The sequence below is a fragment of the Xiphophorus hellerii genome, chromosome 12 (genome assembly GCF_003331165.1).
Source record: "Xiphophorus hellerii strain 12219 chromosome 12, Xiphophorus_hellerii-4.1, whole genome shotgun sequence".
NCBI lineage: Eukaryota > Metazoa > Chordata > Actinopteri > Cyprinodontiformes > Poeciliidae > Xiphophorus > Xiphophorus hellerii.
Window position 1 is genome coordinate 2,325,095 of NC_045683.1, and position 21,308 is coordinate 2,346,402.

Genomic DNA, 21,308 nt, shown 5'->3' on the forward strand with positions numbered 1-21,308 from the left:
ACCTTATAGTTTCTTATAAATAGTTGCAACAAAAGAAAAGAAACTTCAGAGTAATGCATCATGGCAACAAAAAAAAAGAAAGGACATAAACGTGTAAAACCCAATTTTACCACTTAACATTAACATTTAAATATTTGGAGTTTATTACAAGTCAAATTTAAAATCTTGTTTACAAAGCCGACATACATTTAGTTTTATCCAAAAAGAAAAAAAAAAGTCTGAATCTTTCAGGTGATAAAACATCAGTTGATGGAAAACGTAATATCCAAAACATTCAGCTTTTATGAGAACTTCTTCACAAACGACAGGTATTCGTTGACGTCATCCGGCGAGCCGACCACGAAGGGAACCCGCTGGTGGAGCGTTTCGGGCTGAACGTCCAGAATCCTCTGGGTGCCGGTGGTGGCGAGGCCGCCCGCCTGCTCCATGAGGAAGGCGATGGGGTTGCATTCATACAGCAGCCGCAGCTATAAGAGAACAGTTTTTATTTTTTAAAAAAAGGTAAATGCATCAACTCAGAAAGCTCTGAACAAAATACTAACAGGCAGCTCCTGTAAATTTTGTTTCGTCGACATGTAAACAAAGTTATTAAAGCAGCTTCAAGAATAAAAAACAGACTCCATAGTTGGTCTAGTTTAAATATTGTTTAAAAAAAAACAACAAATTTTATCAAAACTCATCGACTTTCTCACTGTCAAACTTTATCTTTTGGATTTTTCATTAATTACACTGAAAATGTATGAAGTTCACTGCAAAATACAAATCTTACCAAGTATTATTTGTCTAGTTTAGTTGAACACTATAGTTCACTTAAAATAAGACTACATTAACTTACAAGTACATTTTTTGCAAAAATAAAATAAAAAAGATAGGAGCTTGTCTTGGTTAATAATTCCTTAATAATGATGAAAAATAACTGGTTCCACTGGCAGATTATTTCATTTAACATTTTGTCAATCAAGCTCCTGTATCGTGGGTAAAAGTTACTTGTAAGTTAGTTTTTTCTAGTGTACTAAGATATTTACACTACAAACTAGACTAAAAGTACTTGATAAAATTTTGTGTTTTTGCAGTGCAGTCTGCAGAACTCACAAACATGTTTCATTTTTTACAAGAGAATATTTCTTTCACTTTTAATGTCATTTTTATGGAAATGTTATGCATGTTGTGGATAAAAACCCCTCGGAAAAAAGCTGGAATTTTAAAAGATATTTTTTTAAACATTCAATTAAATTTTTGGCCAAAGTTATTAAGAGCTACAGTGGAGCAGGATTGAGTTATTTAAAAACATTTTCTGTTTAATTGTTTAAGTGACAAACTATTTAAAAGCAGATTTGGGTGAACTAAAGTCTGCTTTTCAGTAAAAGTCAATGAATAGATGTTCTATTTTACTAAGAGATAAAAACAATAGCATGACTAATGAAATTCAATAATTTGTTGGTTATAAAGCACAAACCGTCTTCGTCTGATGTTACCTTTCCTTTGGGGCTCTTCTCGTTTGCAGGATACATGAAGATCCCTCCGTAGGTGATGGTTCGATGAACGTCTGACACCATGGATCCCACGTAACGGGCCCCATACGGGGAACCTCCATCCTGCAGGAGCGACAGAAACGCACTTCTGTTATTAACCTTTTTTTAAATAAATGGTTTGGTGCAATTTATTGAAAAACAGCTACATATGGATCAGGGTTGTTATGTGAAACAGTTTGATGCAAATCACAGAATTGGCCTGAAGTTTCATCTTGATTATTGAACTTCTATCAGATTTAAATTTATAAAATGTTTTATTTGCTTTTAAAGGGAACCTGTTATGCAAAAACTAAATTTTGCAAGTTCTTATTCTTCCATTTGCATTGCTTCTGAAAACAACCCAAGACTTTAAAAAAAAAACAACAACACCCAGACGTTTTTAGACAATGAAATAAGATTTTTTGGTGCCTGGAAAATGTGCAGTTTCAAAAACTGCAACACCAGAAGAGCTCCAACATGTTTGGTCAGCTGGTTTTACCGCTGCATACGCTGTACAAACTGTTAAAAAAATTCTAAACTCCTTTAAAAAAAGCCTAATTTGAAAATAAGAATTAAAAATTATCTATAATGCTTCCTTGAACAGGTTAGGATAAATTTATGGGTGATACAAAAAATGTTCAATACATTTTTGCTCAAAATCATTCTTAGATGATGAGATTTTATTCTGCTCAGTTCTGCCTTTTTTTTTTTTTTAACCCCTCCAGGGGGTCTTTTGTGGGCTCTAGTGTCCCTTATATGACAGTAGGCTGACAGGAAACGGGGATGGAGGGGAGGAAGACATGCGGCAAATATCGTCGGGTCCGGGAGTCGAACCCGCGACGGCCGCGTCGAGGACTGAAGGCCTCCAAATACGGGTCGCGCTACGCCACCACGGCACGCCCAGTTCTGCCTATTTTTGAGCCGTTTTATGATGTCCTGTCACTTTAAATTCAAATAAGCTGCTGATGGCCACGCCCCCCTTGCATATTTGAAAAGCAGAAATGGAGCCTCCTGCACAACAAAAAAGAATACAGCAAATGGTTTCTGAATGGCAAGTCAACAAAAGACTCGTCTTTTCCAGAAGCCATTTTTAAAATGGTATAGTTGACCTAAAAAGTTTACACAAAACATTTCCAAGTATTTTTGTCTAATTTCTATTGCCAGTATCTTAGTACACCCAAGATAATTAAAAAATAACTTGCAAGTAAATTTTTAGCAGGATATAAAAGCTTGTTTTAAGTGGTTCCTTAACATTGGTGAAAAGTGCTGGTTCCACTAGATTTCTTCAGTTATAAAACAAGAAAAACACAAATTATGAGTGAAATAATCTGCCAGTGAAACAAAAACTTTTTGTATCGATATTAAAAATTTATTGAAATAAAACAAGCTGCTGTCTTGCTGAAAAGTTGCTTGTATGTTAGTTTTATCTTGTTTCAAGTGTACAATATAAAATGTAAAATGTTCTGTATTCATGTTAACACTTGTCTAAACAAAAACAAACCAGTTTTTACAAGAAAAAAAACTTTTGATTGATAAATCGCCACTTTACACTAAATCCTCCAGTTGTTTTGTTTTCTCATGTTTGATCATTTTGCTGTAACTTTAAAGGATAATCAGTAACCAGCAGAGGGGTCAAAGTTCACCTGCAGCTGATCTGGGTCACATTAAGCAAACAAACTCCTCCAGGGTCGGAGTGGAAACTGGTTTTTGTGGCTTTGCATGTTTCTGTTTTCCTCCGCAGACTGAAGCTTGGAGGCGATAAGTTGCCCTTTCATGTTCGGAGTCATGTGTTTGCTGACTCACCTCACACTCGTCACACACTCGGAGTGTGTGTTCACAACGTTCCTCAGTCCACAAAACTCATAAACACACTCTTATCTTTCTCTCTACGCAACAAATAACGATCACAATCTGACTTTCTGTGATTTTTCTCCACCATTTTTTTATTTCTCCAGATAAAATTTGTGGCTACAGCTGAAACTTTCATCCTCCAACTTGTTTTAAACAAATCAGGCAGGTGGAGAGCAGGAAGTAAATGCTGTGGCGCTGCATTCGGTTTTAATCCCCTGTGGCATCTGAGGCATGTTTACGTTGCTCCATAACCTCGTGATTTAAGTTTCTGCCGTCGGTCAGTGCTGCGGTTTAGGCTCCCATCTGCTGTGTCACTGTTACGATCACGAGTGTTTGAACCTGTCACACAATGTTTTCCTTTTATTTTCTAAAAATAACCCGAAGCAGGAAGTAATGAAACCTTCAGGCGTCTAAAAAAGTGAAATCGTGGCAGATTAAGAAAACAATCACGCTGCTGTTCATTAAAATGTTTTTTATTTTTATCCTCAAAGCTGTAAACCTGCGCCAGAGTACAAGAAAAAAAAAGAATAAAGTTGTAAAATTAGGAGAACAAAAAAATATGAGAATAAATTCATACTATTATTTTTTTAGGCCTTTACAGTGAGGCTATTTGAGGGTGAAATATTATTACATTACATTAATATTAGAACAATATTTTGTTATTTCTCATTATTGTGATTTATTTATAAAACCAACACCAAATACATACAAAAAATGACACAAAAAGAGTCATAGCTGCAATAAAATGAAGAATTTTGATAATTTTTGGTTTTATAATAAATATGAGAATAAACGACAAAATATTAATAAAACATTAATATAATGAATAATATTTCACCCTAAAAAGCAGCATCACAGGTCACAACATACGATGGCCATCATAATTCTGACTGTTGAGAACTGATAATACAGTAGATAACATTTTATGACTTAATTCTTGATAATTATTATTTTTTTAGCTTGTACTCTGTGATATGTTTTGAGCTATGAGCATAAAAAAGCCATAAATCCCAGAAAAAAACATTTTCATCTGCAGCAGCGTGATTATTTTCTTCATCTCTGCTCATCATGTTCAGTTTGAATCCATCCAGGTTTGTTTCTGCACAGCTGAATGGTTGCCATGGAGATTAGAGGATTTCTCAAACATGCATGAAATAATCAAAGCGGCACTGCAGATATTAAAATTACATGACGATGCATAAAATAATACGCAGCAGTGACATGACTGTCCATTGAAAGAATGAACTTTTTTTACTGACTGAGCAGGATTCACAGGATGATGAATCACAGAGGAAATAAAAAATGAAGATTCAAGCTTTTCCTCTGATTTATCAGTGATGAGTGAGACTGAAACGGACTCTGTCATCGTGTCTTTAACTCCGGAGTGCTGAATAGACACCAGAGCCGACAGGCTGCAGCTTCCTGACCAAACGTCGCACCAGCTGATGGTCACACGCCAACGCCCGACTGGAATCTGTGATCGTTTGGTTTGGCCTGCGGCAGCCGGCTAAACGAAGCAACTAACCCTGCAAAAACACCAAATATTATCAACTTACTCCTAAGTTTGTTTTGCCTTATTTCAGCTATATTAAGATATTTGCAGTAGAAACTAAAAATACTTGTTAAGATTTTGTGTTTTGAAGTTTGTTCATTAACGGGAAAGTTATGAAAACTAATTTCTCTGGATGATAAATTGTCCCAGAAGTTATTGCCATAAATGATAATATTGGGTTTTTGAGACAATTTTCAGTGAATATACTTGAAAATATATTTTAAATAACACATTCTCAAAGATCAATAAACTTTAAATATTAATGAACATTTAACACTTTAACTGGCAGACATTTTAAATATCCAAAATAAAAAATAAACAACAAATAAAATGAATAATGAAGTCTTTGTAAACAAATCTGTCCTTTAAATAAAGTGATAGCAGAGACCAAAACAACAGACTGAAGACTTTTATCATCCAGTTTTTGGTAGAAAATAGAAAAACAATAAATCATGAATTAATCAAATTTATTTATTATTAATTTATTTATACTGCTTGTTGTGACAGATCTATTCATTAATAAATAATTGATTTGATTACTGAAGTCATTGGACTTTCATGTCTCTAAAGTATAAGTGAACATATTTGCTCTAAATTGTGTTAAACTGTGTAATTATTGCACAGAAAATGGGTGTTTTTCTGCAGTCAGCTCTCTGTAAACTCATCCAGGCAGATCAAGCGCTTCGTCAGGACTCACATGATGAGCTTCTGACAAACTCATAACTCAGGAGCCAATTTTATTTCTGCACCAGTGATTCTCCTGTGTGTCAGTGAGTCTCCCTTCTACTTTACAGCTTCATCAGCAGGAATCAGATTAAATCAGATGCATTATCTCACGTTTCTGGCTCCACTGCAAAAACACTAAATATTACCAACTACTGCCGGTTTAGTTTGAATAGTGCAAATATCTGAATTCACAATAAGTCAAATGTAACTTACAAGTAGCTTTTGGGCAAGACATAAAAGCTTGTTTTAAGTTAATAATTCCTTAATATTTATATAAAAAAGTTCTAGTTTCACTGCCAGATTATTTCACTTGTAAATGGTAATTTAATTTTTCATCAATATTAAGGGTTTATTGACTTAAAACAAGGTCATACTTCTTGCTGAAAAGTTATTTGTAAGTTACTTTAGTCTTATTTTAAGTGAACTAAGATGTTTACAGTAGAATAACCAAACATACTTGGTGATATTTTGTGTTTTACAGTGTATAAGAGGCTGCAGTTTTGAGTGGAAACGTCTCACCTCGGGGTGTTTCTTGTGTTTGAGGTATTCGTTGATGGAGGGGTGGAAGTATTTGGCGTAGCCTTCGTTCAGACTGTAGATCTTTCCCTTCTGCTTGATCCGCACGTTCCTCTCAATCAGGATGAACTCACCGATGGCCTTTAAGGAGGAGCAGAGAAGAAAATGCTTAAATTCACTGAAATGTTCTGGAAAAATTTTGATTTGTAAGCTTAAAGCAAAATATCTCTCTGGATTTCAAATTGTTGGTGTACACTGTAAAAACACAAAGTCTTACAAAGTAATTTTGGTGTAGTTTCTAGGGCAGATATCTTAATACACTTAATACAAGTAACTTTTATCCAAGATACAGGAGCTTATTTTGTTATAAGCTATGCTAATTATTTTTCATCAATATTAAGGAATTATTTACTTAAATTAAACTCCTATTTGCAGAAAAGTTACTTGTAAGTTAGTTTAGTCTTATTTTAAGTGTACTACGATGTTTGCATTAAAAACTACACCAAAAATACTCAGTCTAAACAAATAAGTCTTTTATATCTTTCAACAGACTTTGTTTGATGCCAATTTATAACAAATATTTGCAGTTGGAGATAAAAAAAATGCCAATTAGCTCAGGTTATATCATAACTTCAGGAGTTAACGGTGTCTGTTGGCAGCGGGGAGGAAAGTCGGCGGACTCACCGGGTCGAGCATGAAGAAGTTGAGGCCGGCGCCGGTGCTGAGGGCGACGAGCGTGGCGCTGCCGTAGAGCGCGTAGCCGGCGCACACGATGCTGTTCCCCTGCTGCAGGGCGTCCTGCTCTGTGGGCTCGCCTTCTGACGTCTGAGGAAAACAGTTAGCTACATTCAGCAATACACCTGAAACGATTAATCACAATTAATCGTTTACGAAAATAATTTACTATAGTAATCGATTAATTGTTAACTAAACTGCAAAACAAAAAATCTTAAGTATTTTTGTTCTAGTTTCTAGTGTATATGTCTTAGTACACTTGAAATAAGACAAACTACTTACAAGTAACTCTTAAGGAAGATATAAGAGTTTTTAAGTACATAATTTATTAATATTGATGAAAAAGTTTTAGTTTCAGTGGAAGATTATTTTACTTATAACACGGGGAAAATGTCTTATTAAAAGTGAAATAATCTGTCAATGGAAATAAACATTTTGGTAAGATTTTCTGTTTTTGCAGTGTAAATAAATCCCGATGCTGATTTGATGGATTTTACATCCTTAGGTATAAAATAAAACAATTCAACTGATATTACTTTGTTTCTGCATTTAGTTTTCTTCTCTTTCTTGTTTGATTAATTAATTAAAACTCCTCTTAGTGTTTCCTCCTAAAAGAACTAAAATGATTCATTTGCACTCATTTATAGTGCAAATATTTTGAATGAAGACAAAACTTTTAGCACTATTTTTAGTCAATAAGTTTTTCATATTGATAGAAAACTGGAAGATTATTTAACTTGGGAAAATGTCATGTTCTCAGTGTTTTTGTTTAATAACTATTGATTAAAACCAAGCTCCCATATCTTGCTGAAATGTTATTTGTAAGTTAGTTTTGTCTTATTTCAAATACATTAAGATATTTGCACAAGAAACAAAACAAAAATACTTGTTAAGGTTTTTGCAGTGTGGAGTATAAAGACTCAAAAAAGGCTGTTTGCCTCCTCACTGAGCAGGAATTAAACGTAAACTGTAGAAAAAATATTTTAAAAATGCATTTAATTTTGTCTGCAAACATGTTCTACCTAGAACTTGTAAAGTGTCGTAGTTTTAGCTTCACATTCTGTAATAAATTCTTCCATTAAGCACCTTTTCTATCTAATTATTAGTGTGTTAATCCTAGAAATAATCAACAGATCAGCCCTCCACTGTGTTCATGTTAAGTCAGGCACAAATGGCTGACATATGTTTTAGCTGCAGATGCATCTTTTGCTACCAATAAGCAAAAGTTCACAAAAGGAATCCTGTGCTGCTGCTTTCAGGCTGTAAAATGTTTACTTTCTTATTTTAAAATATTTAATATTTTTTATTAGCGGGTTTTAAGTTATTTCTAATAAAGAATTAAGTGAAAAATCAGGAGAATGCACCACTTTTTGAAATCAATAGTCTGAATAATCAATATCTAAGACAATCGCTAGTTTGTTTTAGATAGTCAGTTTTTAATTATTAATGTTTCCTTTTTAATTTAGACAATTTTTGATCTGGTGTTTTTTGTACAATTAACAAACTTTTCATTTTCATCGCATTTTATTTTTTTCTTTTCAGCCATGCAGTAATATGTCTGAATTGTTCATGTAACAAATAATAATAATAATAAAAAAATTAAGAATGAAAAGGAGAAGAAAACAATACATAAACTTGGAATATTTTCCTCGTTAAAAGTTTATACTTTTATCAAATGAACAGCATTAATCTGAATTGTTTTTCTTTTTTTTACTTTGACCGATTTAATTTAAAATATAAAAAACAATATATCAATAATTATTTAAAAACCCCTCTATATTGTTCAGTTTTTACATATTTACTCAATTCTTCTGCAGTGATTGTCAGATTAAAATGTTTCGCCTAACTTCAGATTAGTTAAACACCGCCCTCTTGTGGCTGCAGCATGTTGCTGCAGTTTTTATGGAATCAGTTTTCGATTAACAGATTTGTAGTTCTGGTAAACAGTGAGACTCACCCGTTTGTAGATGGCGAATATGGTGCCAATGGAGGCCAAGCAGTCGATGTTACTGGAACCGTCCAGAGGGTCAAAGCAGACCACGTACTTTCCCTGAGTTCAAATGAAAAAAACTGTTTTATCTTCAGGGTCTGAATGACGATCCTGAGAAAAATCCTTCAAAGTGATGACAGAATAAACTGCAGTGATGCTTATCGCTCAGTCTCAGCTCGTTTCAGACCCTGGTCTAGTTCTGACGGTCATGATCCGAAACTCGTGACCAAAGGTGAGGAATGGCACCTGGAAGGACCAGCCAATCACCAGCCTCACCTTCCAACTGAAAATAAGCTTTCAATCTCAAATATAGATACTGCCACAAAAAAACAAAAATAAATAAAACAAAACTAGGAGTAAATTTCTGCCAACAAATCAAAATTTCCTGAACATTCCCTGCTTTTCTCTACAAAATGTTCTGAGATTAACCTCAAAATGTCCTCGTTTTTTCTAGCATATTTTCAACTTTTGAAAATCAGAAATGTCCTTGATTCTTTTCCTTGAAATTTTCTTTAGATCTTAGAACAAACACTGAAATGTCCAAGCTATTTTTCTAGAAAATTTCTGAGATTAATCTCAAAATTTCAGATTTTTTTCTTGAAAATTTCAACTTTTGAAATTCAGAACTTTCTAAATCTTTTCTAAAAAAATTTTGAAGACCAACCTCAAAATGTTTTGGCAAATTTTAAACTCTTCAAACTGAGATGTTTTTATTTTTTCAGATTAATCTCAGAAACTTCTGAGTTTTTATTTAATTTTTGCAAAAATTTACTCATTTTTTCCATGTAAACTGGTCTTAATACACTGTCATAGTATGCAGCTCTAAAATAAAAAAAAACAATATTCACTTATGAATAACATGAAAACAATGTTTCTGAGTGGAAAGCAGCATAAATTTCTCATCATTGGTAAAACCTAAACTAATTATCTACATGTTTAAATATGTTATAAAAACTTGCAGTTTCAGGCATCCCAGCTGTTTAAAAGTGTGCTAGCCCTTTAAGAGCTTTGGTTACCCGTTTGTCCTTGGGGGTGACGATGAGCTCCTTGTTCTCCTCGGACACCATGCAGCAGGTGCTGTAGGACGCCTGCAGCATGTTGATGACCAGGTCGTTGGACAGGACGTCCAGCTTCTTCACGTCGTCGCCCGTCACGTTCACGGAGCCGGCCATGCCCTGCCTGGAGCCGGCAGAGTAACAAGAGACGACCTTCAGACCAACTCCAGGTAAATCTACCACTACGGTTTAGTCAGTCGACAGAGAAAAACAAAAAAATCTCAGAGGTTTTGAGATTAATCTCAGAATTGTTCCAGAAAAAGACAGAGACATTTCTGAGTTTCAAAAGTCAAAAAATTACAATTTTTGAAACTCCAAATTTTTACTAGACAATTTCTGATATTAATCTAAAAATTTCAGGATTTCTCAAAATTTTCAACTTTTCAAACTCAGAAATTTCAATTTTTTTCAAGAAAATTTCTAGATTAACCTGAAATTGCTGAGTTTTTTGGCTATATATCCAATCAGAGACAGGGGGCGGGTCTTAGCGCTGTCAATCACTCCCTTGTGCTGCTCATCTCACTACAGTTTCTCCAGTCAGCAGAGCCTGTTCTGAATGCTAAAGCTAGTTAGCATTGCGGGTAAACAGTTTTCCTCTGACAGTATCTAAACATTTTCTTGTTTTTCAAAGCAAGTTTAAAATTTTTCAAGCTCAGAAATTTCTTTGTTTTTTACAGAAAATTTCTGAGCTTAATCTAAATATTTCTGAGTTTTTTGTCTTGGATTTACTCCTCTTTTTTCCAGACAGGTGCGAACTCACAGGTGAGCGAGGCCGGCCTTCCGCACTGCGGAGGAAATGGCTTTGATGGCGGTCAGCATGGCGGTGAGCAGCTGGGTCAGCTCCCCGGTGGCTCCTTTCGCCTGCCGGCCCGTTTCGATGATGAACCTGGTCAGGGTCCAGACGTCTGTGTCGAAGGCAGACTGGTCCGACATGCTGGGTTCTGGACCGGTGCTGGATTCTGGACCAGCAGCCTTCCTTGCAGACAGCAGGTTCGGACGGAGCCTTGGCAGGTCAGGCTGCGACTGGATCGCCTGGTCTGGCACCGCGTCGTTGTCATTCCGGGCCAGTGGATCTATTTTTTGAGCTCGGCCCAGCCCAGCGGTGTCGAGTGTCGGCTGCACAGCTTCAGGATATCTGACAGAAACCGCAGGAAATCCGCTGCATCCTGATTTATAAAACAATCTAACTGGTGATTTTGTTGATTCAATGTTACTTTAAACGTTTATTCTGATAAAGCAATATGAGCAGCTTTGCTCATGAGTAAACTTTGCAGAATGTTTTATCAGAAAACTGATATTTTCTTGGTTGTCTTGGGTCCATAAAGGAGCAGAAACTGCGGCTCCTTTCAGCTTAAAGGTCACAGAGCTTGAAGAACTCCATCTGACCTTTCAGCTAAAGGTCATCTGGAGCCTTTTAGCAGGTTGACGCCTCCTGCAGGATAAAGTATCATTTAAGCTTCATGCATCATTTTATCCATTTTTATTTATTTCACAAATAAATCTTTATATGATGTGTGGGTTTTGTTGTTTTTACCACTTTATTGTGTAAAGTTACAGTCAAAAATTAGCAGCAATTATTTGGGTTGTTTAGCCTGACATAAGAGAAAAAATATATATTTTTCAGTGTCATATTTTCACAAAATATGATCTTGAAAGATAAACACCCATTTTTTTCTCCTTTGGATAAATAATCCAAATTATTGCTGCTGATTTGTTTTTCTTGTTGTTGTTTTTTGCCAAAATCACTTTTGGTATGCCCTAAGTAATAATTTTACCAAAATTGAAATAAAAAAATCAGCCAAGTGAGCGATTGGTTACCTGTCCAGTGTGTACCCTTCCTCTTGCCCTTTGACCCCTGGAGATGTGTACCAGCACCCCTCTCAACCTGAAGTGTGCTAGATAAAGTAGGGATGGAAATAAAAATCACTTTTGGTAAAAATGATTTACACTTACACTGATGCCAGCTGGATACCGCTTTAGAGTCTACCACAAAAAAGGAAAATCCTGAAAAAATTTAATAAAAACAGGCATAAAAACTTCTAAATTTGTATGCCTGAAGTCAGTCTTCAGTTTTCTCTGCATTTATGTAATATAGTTAAGTTGAAATTGTTTGCCCCCGTCTTCTTGAAGTTATTGTTCAACAATTAAACTTCAAATTTCAATTCCGTTTTGTTTGCAGATACTAAAAGCTGAAGTTTTCTGGGAAAAAAAGAGCAAAAATACAAACTCAATGCACATTTTTTGAGAATTTTACAGCCATAAAATCAAAAAAAATACCAGGTGGCCCAGTTAGAATTATGGCCAAAAAGGGATTAACAGGAAGATTTTCCAAAAAGAAGAACTTCCAGGCTCCACAAGAAAGTTTTGGACATTTTAAATGACTCTTCACACCCTGGCCATGGTCTCTCCCAGCTGCTGCCATCAGGCAAGAGAAACAGAGCAATAAAAACCAGGACAAATCGCCTAAAAAACAGTTTTTACCCGATGGCAATCATGGCACTAAATTCAAAGGCATAAGAACTTCTGCTCTTGACACCACTTTGTTAAAAAATGTAAATTCTGTTGCGACACCTCCAGGCGCTGCAACAATCTTCTGATGTCTATTTATTTCTCATTTTGTACTATTTATTTCTTTATCTTTGTATATTATGTATATACACATAACCTCCATCTTAACTCGAGTCGAGCAAATCTCAATCTCGTTGTAATCTGTTGATGACAATGACAAATAAATCTTATCTTATCTAATTAGAAAAAGACTGACTAGAGAACCCAGTTAAGAACTTGTAAAAATATTTGTTCCCTTTTTCTGAACTTCTAATAACAATTTTTACAAAAACACAGACAAAAGCTAAAAATAATCATCTTTGTTGGAATGAAACAGAATATGAAGAAATATTAAATGGTTGAGAGAGAATTTTGGATAAAGATTGATTAAATATTGGATCTAGTCTGAACATTAATCTAACATTTGTATATTTTTTCACATTCAACTGAAAAGAAAAACTGAAAACAAAAATATTCATAAAATTTACCATTTTGTACAAATTTCAGCCAACTGAAAAATTGAAAATCAAGATATTTTATTGATTTATTTCTGTTGTTAATTTCAAATAAAAGTTGAAAACCTTAAAATGATCAAAGATATTTATTAAAGATTTAAAAGGAAAGTTTGTTTGACTGCAAATAGAAACTTTGATTTAAAAATGCAAAATGATTCAGAGAATTAAAAAACAACTTTGAACTTTAAACAGAAAAATCAGGTTCACAGATTTTGATTTCAGATGTTGTGGCATCAGCAGCTTCTCCAACAGCTAAATAAGCAAAGAGTTTCTCAGTGAAAGTGTCTCTATAAGTGTAGATGAGACTCTTGTCTTCAGAGTCGTAGAAGGAAACCTCCCCTCTGTCATAGTCCAGCTGGACTCTGATCCTCTGGAGACTTTTATTCACTGTCAGAGTCTTTTTAGCACCATTAGTGTATTTTCCATCATCATGCAGCAAACACCAGATTCCATTTTTTGGTGAAGCAGATATCTCTCCCTTCCTGTCTACAGACTCTTTAACCAAACCAATGAGCCAGTCAGGATGATCTCCCACCTTCACCTCCCAGCTGTGTTTCCCTGAGCTGAAGCCCTGAGCACCAAAAACATTGAGGTACTTTGTGTTTCTCTCTGGATTATCAGGAAGCTGCTGCCATTTGTCTCCATTTCTCACCCTGGTCAGATCATCAGACAGATGGATCCATGGACTTGCAGTGTTTGGGTCCAGAATGACGGGACTGAACTTCACCTTGCCCTTCATCTTCTTCCAGACTCTGAAGGACAGGTTGCCCAGGTGTTGGGCCACATCTATCAGAGCTCCTGAGAACAGCTGTGGATCTGGCAGTGACCTCTGACCTCTGGCTCTTCTCTGAGTGGCTTTATAACTGCTGAGGAACGACACGTTGTCTTTCTGCAGCTCTTCTTTAACAGCAGAGATACTGTCTGACAGAGAGGAGATCTGCTCCTCAATCCTCTTCATCTCTCTGCTGATAGTCTTCCTCTTCTGCTCCTCTTCCTCCCTCAGAGCTGCCAGTCTGGACTCCTCTTCCTCTCTCAGGAACTGGTGGAGCTTGTTGAACTCTGCTCTGATCTGTCTCTCTGTGGACAGCAGCTGCTTCTTGGAGTGTTGAATCACATCATCGTATGTTTTCTCCACTTCTTTGTGTTTGTTCCTTTTGTCCTGCAGAGACTCTAAGTCAGATTTCAGCTGCTCCTTCAGATCTCTGACTGTTTGTTCAACAGGAACCACTTTGTGATTCTGGTGGAGAGAAAATTCCCTGTTGGGACACACAGCTCTCTGCTCGTCTTCACAGTACAGTTTAGGATCTTGGTGTTTACTGCAGACCACCATCAGCTGCTTTTTTCCATTTTCTGTCTCTGATGATCCAGATTTCTGTCTTCCAGTAAAAGATTCAGCCAGTTCCTTCAGAGTGAAATTTATTCTTGGATACTCCTTAGAAGATCTTCTTTTACAGATGGGACAGTTCTTGTTTCCAGTTTGTTCCCAGAATTTCTCCAGGCAGCTTGAACAGAAGCTGTGGTTGCAGCTCAGAGACACAGGATCTCTGAAAGTCTCTGAACAAACATGGCAGCTCAGGAAACGTTCAATCAGATCTCTCTCTGCCATTTTCTACAGAAATCCTCCAGAACCAGAACTCACCTGGTCAAAGTTTCTGCAGCTTTTTCTTTAAATTCCAGTAAACATTTGTGTTTCAGCTCAGATCTCCTCCCTGTAATGGCATCTCATCTCTGCTCAACTCAGTTAAAATACTTTTATTTCCTCTCAGTGACGTTTCCAGTCAAACAGGTTATTGTTTAACTCTTCCAGGTTGAACTCTGTGGTTTTGTTTTACTGCAGTATAATTTCCTTGTCCTGTTGGTAAAAAGCTGCCTTACATTTTAATAATTAAAATGTTTTATAACTCAAGAAGGAGCACAAATCATTTGCTGAATCACTAGAAACAATAACCATAGAGTTGTGCTGTTCAATGAATATTCATCATAAAATATTTGAACACTTTTTTATCTTCAGCTGAAAGTAAAAAATTTCATTTCGGTAATCAAAGTAAACAAGTTTTTATAATCAATTTCAACAAAACTAAGTAATTTCAAACTCATTTGTTGCTGATTTCATTTAGATCTGAGAAAGCCGGTAGTTTGTCTAATTATCTCTTATCAAATAAATGTGATTCTCGCCTCCTGCTTTCTACATCTAGTCAGTTTAGTTAAATATGTCAGCAGTGCCTCTCCTTCCTTGGGCTGCCACCTTATCGTGGTGGAGGGGTTTGAGTGCCCCAATGATCCTAGGAGCTATGCTGTCTGGGGCTTCATGCCCCTGGTAGGGTCACCCAAGGCAGACAGGTCCTAGGTGAGGGACCAGATAAAGCACAGCCCAAAGACCCCCTATGATGAGAAATAACATTGGACTTGGTGTTCCCTCGCCCGGATGCGGGTCAGCGGGGCCTCACTCTGCAGTCAGGCCTGTAGCGGCGCCGGTACGATGGTGAGCGTGCATGGTAGCCGGGCTTCTACCCACGGAGCCCGGCCGAGCTCAGCCCAAAGAGGACACATGCGTCCCCCCTCCCATGGGCCCACCACCTATGAGAGGGGCCAAAGGGATCAAGTGCATTGTGTGATGGGTGGTGGCCGAGGGAGGGGGCCCTGGCGGTCCAATCCACGGTTGCAGAAGCTGGTTTTTGGGACTTGGAATGTCACCTCTCTGGTGGGGAAGGAGCCGGCGCTAGTGTGTGAGGTTGAGAGGTTCCGGCTAGAAATAGTCGATCTCACCTCGACGCAAAGCTCTGGTTCTGAAACCAGTCTCCTTGAGAGGGGCTGGACATACTTCCACTCTGGAGTTGCCCACGGTGAGAAGCGTCGGGCAGGAGTGGGCATACTTGTTGCTCCCCATCTCGGCGCCTGTAAGTTGGGGTTTACCCCGGTGAACGAGAGAGTAGCCTCCCTCCGCCTATGGGTGGGGGGACGGGTCCTGACTGTGCTTACGGGCTGAATGACAGTTCAGATTACCCACCCTTCTTGGAGTTCTTAGAGGGGGTACTGGAGAGTGCCCCTCTTGGGGACTCCCTTGTTCTGCTGGGGAACTTCTACACTCACGTGGGCAATGACAGTGAAACCCGGAGGAACGGCCCCCACGATCTGAACTCGAGTGGTATTCTGTTCTTGGACTTCTGTGCTCGTCACGGATTGTCCACAACGAACACCATGTTCAGGCATAAGGTGTCCATATGTGCAGTTGGCACCAGGACACCCTGGGCCGCAGTTCGATGATCGACTTTGTCATTTCATCGTTTCATCGGATCTGCGGCCGTATGTCTTGGACACTCGGGTGAAGAGGGGTGAGGAGCTGTCCACTGATCACTACCGGCTGGTGAGTTGGCTCGGGTGGTTTGGGAGGATGCCGGTCAGACCTGGCAGGCCCAAACGTGTTGTAAGGGTCTGCTGGGAACGTCTGGCGGAATCCCCCGTGAGACGGAGCTTTAACTTCCATCTCCGGCAGAACTTTTAACACAATCCTGGGGACGTGGGGGACATTGAGTCTGAGTGGACCATGTTTCATGCCTCCATTGTCAAGGCGGCTTAATCCCACCAACATGCCTTCTATTGAGGAAGCTGAGCCTGGGGACTCTGGATTGGACTCTCCAATCTCTGGAGACGAGGTCACAGAGGTGATTAAAAAGCTCCTCGGTGGCAAGGCCCCAGGGGTAGATGAGATTCGCCCAGAGTTTCTTAAAGCTCTGGATGTTGTAGGGTTGTGTTGGCTGACGAGACTCTGCAATATTGTATGGACATTGGGGGCAGTTCCCCTGGACTGGCAGACTGGGGTGGTGGACCCCTGTTCAAAAAGGGGAAGCTGAGGATGTGCTCCAATTATAGAGGGGTCAAACTCTTAAGCTTCCCTGGCAAGGTCTATTCAGGGGTTCTGGAAAGGAGGGTCCGTCGGACAGTCGAACCTCGGATCCAGGAAGAGCAGTGTGGTTTTCGTCCTGGTCGTGGAACACTGGACCAGCTCTACACCCTCGGCAGGGTCCTGGAGGGCTCTGGGAGTTCGCGCAACCAGTCTACATGTGTTTTGTGGACTTGGAGAAGGCGTTTGACCATGTCCCTCGGGGAGCCATGTGGGGGTTCTCCGGGAGTATGGGATACCCGGCCCTTTGATACGGGCTGTCAGGTCCCTGTATGACCGGTGTCATACCAGAGTCTGGTCAGCATTGCCGGCAGTAAGTCGGGCTCGTTTCCGGTGAGAGTTGGACTCCGCCAGGGCTGCCCTTTGTCACCGATTCTGTTCATTACTTTCATGGACAGAATTTCAAGGCACAGCCGAGGTGTTAAGGGGATCCGTTTTGGAGCTTAGTAACTCGGCAGCAGCTGCACGTTGTATTCAGAGCATTAACAGGTAGTTAATGATTTTTAAAATTCCTTTGTAAAACGTAAATGGCAAGTCCGCTCAGTGATCTAGTGGATTGAACATCACGTGACTCACTGCGCTGTTGCTTTTCATTGAGTCAGGAATACAGGTGGTCAGGAAATTTACACAATCAAGCAAAGAATCTGAAAAAGGGACGCAAAATTTTAACAGAAAGTGCTACGACAGCAAGATAACAAGGCCCAAAGGGAATCACTTCTCAGGTCAGTAAAAAGCTTTAATTAAAAATGTATATAAGAAAATGGTGAGTAGGATAGCTATGCCAGCTTAACTTTTTTCAACATGTACCCTTGCTGCACAGTTTGGAGTATTTCGGTTCAATTTACACAAAATAAGGTAGACTACACACATTTTCTGACAGATAATCAGGAGTGCAGGTGTTTTTAGCTAATCAACCACCGCTAGTGTTCAGGCGATCACTTTGGTGTTTTTACTTGTTTGTGAGGGAAAAGTTTTGTGGTTTTTTAGTGTTAATACCTGATGCACTTGACCGTAATCTTAGCAATGCGCTCCCGGAGCTGTTATTGGTTGCCATGGCAACGTGTCTACCTATGGCGTTAGGCTGACAGACTGGGAAAAATAATACAATCACCCGTTTTTCTACATTTTTCCCTGGACTAATCGCATGATTGAATGTGGCAATATTCAGATCAATCATTAAATAGGATGAAATAATTCATTAAGCATAAAGAGCCAAAGTTTGTTAAATTTTAAACCATGGCCCCTACATCGACAATTAAGTAAAATTAAATTTAGTCAATATAAAAGAGAAATTCACTTTGTGCTCATGTATCTTTACAGAACTGACAGAAACCAAATTATTTATATGCAGAAAGAATATATATTTTACATATCCAAACATCAGCATCTCAGCTTTAAGCCACATTTTATTGAATCCAGTAACATCGATGGTCAATCTACTCACCAAATGCCCCAACCAGACCCAAAAAAGGCTTTTGTGTCTTTAATATTTGCTATATTAAAGCAAATATACTCAGCAAATACAGACTCATTCTATAAATTAGAATATGACTGAAAAGTTCCTTTGTTAGTAATTCCATCACCAAGTGAAAAACATTATATAGATTAATTAGATGTCTTAACATATTTATATTTTGTAGTATGTTTAATACCTGCTTCTTTAATTTTTTTAAATTCATTTCTTAGTTTATTATCATATCTTATTGTGTATTTCCTCAGATTTTTTTGTTAGTTCATTTCCTGTCTGCCTTCTTGGTTCATTAGTGTTTATAATTAGTATTCAAGTGCTTCCTTGTTGTGTTTCTGCTTTTAGAGGATTTAAATTTTTCTCTTTATTTCCTTGTAGATATTCTTTAAGTTTCTCTTAGTTTTAGTTATTTTTCCCCCGTGTCATGTTCACCCCAAGTGTCAGGATCCATTAATCTACTGTCTCTCCAGCTGTTTCACATGTTCTCCCTCATCATCCGTCATCCTGCATGATTTTAGTATTTTTAGTCTATTTCTAGTGCAAATATCTTAGTAGAGTTGAATGAGACAAAACTAACTTAGAAGTAACTTTTTAGTGAAACAGAGGAACTTGTTTTAACTCAATAATTCCTTAATATGAATTTTAAAAGACCAGTTCCACTTGCAGATAACTGAATTTATAATATGAGAAAAATTGCTTGATGTTGTATAATCTGCCAATGGAGCTAATACTGTTTGACAAATATTTAGGAATTACTGTCTTAAAACAAGCTTTTGTATTTTAGAGGAAATTTACTTGTAAATCCTGAAATAAAACCATAAAATTGAAATCCGTGACAGTTTTTAAGGAAGTTGAATAAATTCTGAGAGTAGAAGATGTTACCGTCGTTCCTCATACGAGCTGGACTGAATGTCAGGAATGAGGCTCCACCACATCCTGAAGATGTTCGGATTTTTTTTTATTCGATTCTTAGAAACAGATTTTATGTTTTAGTTTAAACTCAAACATTTCCTCATGGCAACAGTTCCTCAGTAGTTTAAGACTACAAAAATTAATAAATACACTAAAAACAGAGGGAATACACAGCTGAATTAGAATGATGCTATTTAAGGTTCAATATTTCCAGATGCAGAGGACTGTAGAAGATACATTTTTAATATTTTATTTGAGGATTCACATTAAAAATTACCCTGTTTAAACTAGAATTACCAGAGAAGGGTCATTTAACATTTCTACCTTTGGAGCCCAGAGACGGGTCGACTGACCTGAAGGATTTTAGCTAGCATCCTATAAGCAGGTTTGCATGATTTTCCACTCCTACCTTTCTGGCCTGACGGTCAATGGCCACATTTACAATTGAAGAAGGGATGCTAATTTGAGCCATCAGAATCGTCAGTTTGGACTCGGGTCTTTTGACCCTCTTTCGGGACTTCAGGGGGGAAGTCGAAAACCCTGGTAATTCTAGTTTAAAGGCTTAGAGTTTCAAAAATGCTACAGAAATATTTATTGTGTCTGGAGTAAATGTTTCAAAGACTAATCAAAAACTACCAATATATTTTCAAACTTGAGTATAATCTCTTTAGTCTGCTGTAATGATTAGCATAAAAGGAAGAAATTCACAACATTTAAAGCTGAACGTGTCTTCAAAGCTGCAGGTGTTTTACCAAGGAGGAAATAATTTCCCCAACTTCTTAAAAACATTTGTTTCCTGGGTCGGAGCATCCTCGTGTGGAACCACGTTCCCCAAAATGAAAGTGAAAAAGTTTGGTGAAACATTTTTGCAGAGCTCTGCTTTTAAAAGCCACAGGCTCTACCCACAGAAAGAACCAAACAAGAAAAAGAAACTAAATTACTTCTAACTCAACTAAACTCTTAAAGTATACAAAGTAATTATAATAACTAATACTTAGGGAAAAAATATAAAAATAAACTTGTGATCAGAAATACAATACTCAATTTAACAGAACACATTCAATACTTTCTGATGACATCACTTTGTCAGATTAAAATGTTTCGCCTAACTTCAGATTAGTTAAACACCGCCCTCTTGTGGCTGCAGCATGTTGCTGCAGTTTTTATGGAATCAGTTTTCCATAAACAGATTTGTAGTTTTGGTAAACAGTGAGACTCACCCGTTTGTAGATGGCAAATATGGTGCCAATGGAGGCCAGGCAGTCGATGTTACTGGAACCGTCCAGAGGGTCAAAGCAGACCACGTACTTTCCCTGAGTTCAAATGAAAAAAACTGTTTTATCTTCAGGGTCTGAATGACGATCCTGAGAGAAATCCTTCAAAGTGATGACAGAATAAACTGCAGTGATGCTTATCGCTCAGTCTCAGCTCGTTTCAGACCCTGGTCTAGTTCTGACGGCCATGAGTCAAGACCAATCTCACAATTTCAGATATTTTTTGTCAAATTTTAAACTTTTCAAACTGAGATTTTTTAAATTTTCTAGAAGATTTTTTCAGATTAATCTCAGAAACTTCTGAGTTGTTTTTTTTTAATTTATTCCTTATTTTTCCATGTAAACTGGTCTTAATACACTGTCATAGTATGCAGCTCTAAAATAAAAAAAAACAATATTCACTTATGAATAACATGAAAACAATGTTTCTGAGTGGAAAGCAGCATAAATTTCTCATCATTGGTAAAACCTAAACTAATTATCTACATGTTTAAATATGTTATAAAAACTTGCAGTTTCAGGCATCCCAGCTGTTTAAAAGTGTGCTAGCCCTTTAAGAGCTTTGGTTACCCGTTTGTCCTTGGGGGTGACGATGAGCTCCTTGTTCTCCTCGGACACCATGCAGCAGGTGCTGTAGGACGCCTGCAGCATGTTGATGACCAGGTCGTTGGACAGGACGTCCAGCTTCTTCACGTCGTCGCCCGTCACGTTCACGGAGCCGGCCATGCCCTGCCTGGAGCCGGCAGAGTAACAAG

The 21,308-nt window shown here is 37.7% G+C and overlaps 3 protein-coding genes across 3 annotated transcripts; all 3 read right to left on the minus strand.

Moving 5' to 3' along the window:
- Positions 1-86: 86 nt before the first annotated feature.
- fbp2 (fructose-1,6-bisphosphatase 2) lies at positions 87-10,988 on the minus strand. Its single transcript, XM_032579114.1, has 7 exons — positions 10,697-10,988; positions 9,898-10,060; positions 8,849-8,941; positions 6,841-6,981; positions 6,160-6,297; positions 1,476-1,595; positions 87-467 (listed from the first exon to the last, which is right to left on the minus strand). The coding sequence occupies exons 1-7, from the start codon at positions 10,867-10,869 to the stop codon at positions 282-284; spliced, it is 1,014 nt and encodes a 337-aa protein (XP_032435005.1). The 5' UTR covers positions 10,870-10,988; the 3' UTR covers positions 87-281.
- A 2,014-nt stretch (positions 10,989-13,002) lies between these two features.
- Positions 13,003-14,728, minus strand: LOC116730103 (nuclear factor 7, brain-like). Its single transcript, XM_032579110.1, has one exon. The coding sequence runs from the start codon at positions 14,602-14,604 to the stop codon at positions 13,183-13,185; it is 1,422 nt and encodes a 473-aa protein (XP_032435001.1). The 5' UTR covers positions 14,605-14,728; the 3' UTR covers positions 13,003-13,182.
- Positions 14,729-20,442: 5,714 nt separating this feature from the next.
- Positions 20,443-21,308, minus strand: LOC116729625 (fructose-1,6-bisphosphatase isozyme 2-like). The gene is made up of 2 exons (XM_032578294.1): positions 21,124-21,308; positions 20,443-20,592 (listed from the first exon to the last, which is right to left on the minus strand). The coding sequence occupies exons 1-2, from the start codon at positions 21,277-21,279 to the stop codon at positions 20,443-20,445; spliced, it is 306 nt and encodes a 101-aa protein (XP_032434185.1). The 5' UTR covers positions 21,280-21,308.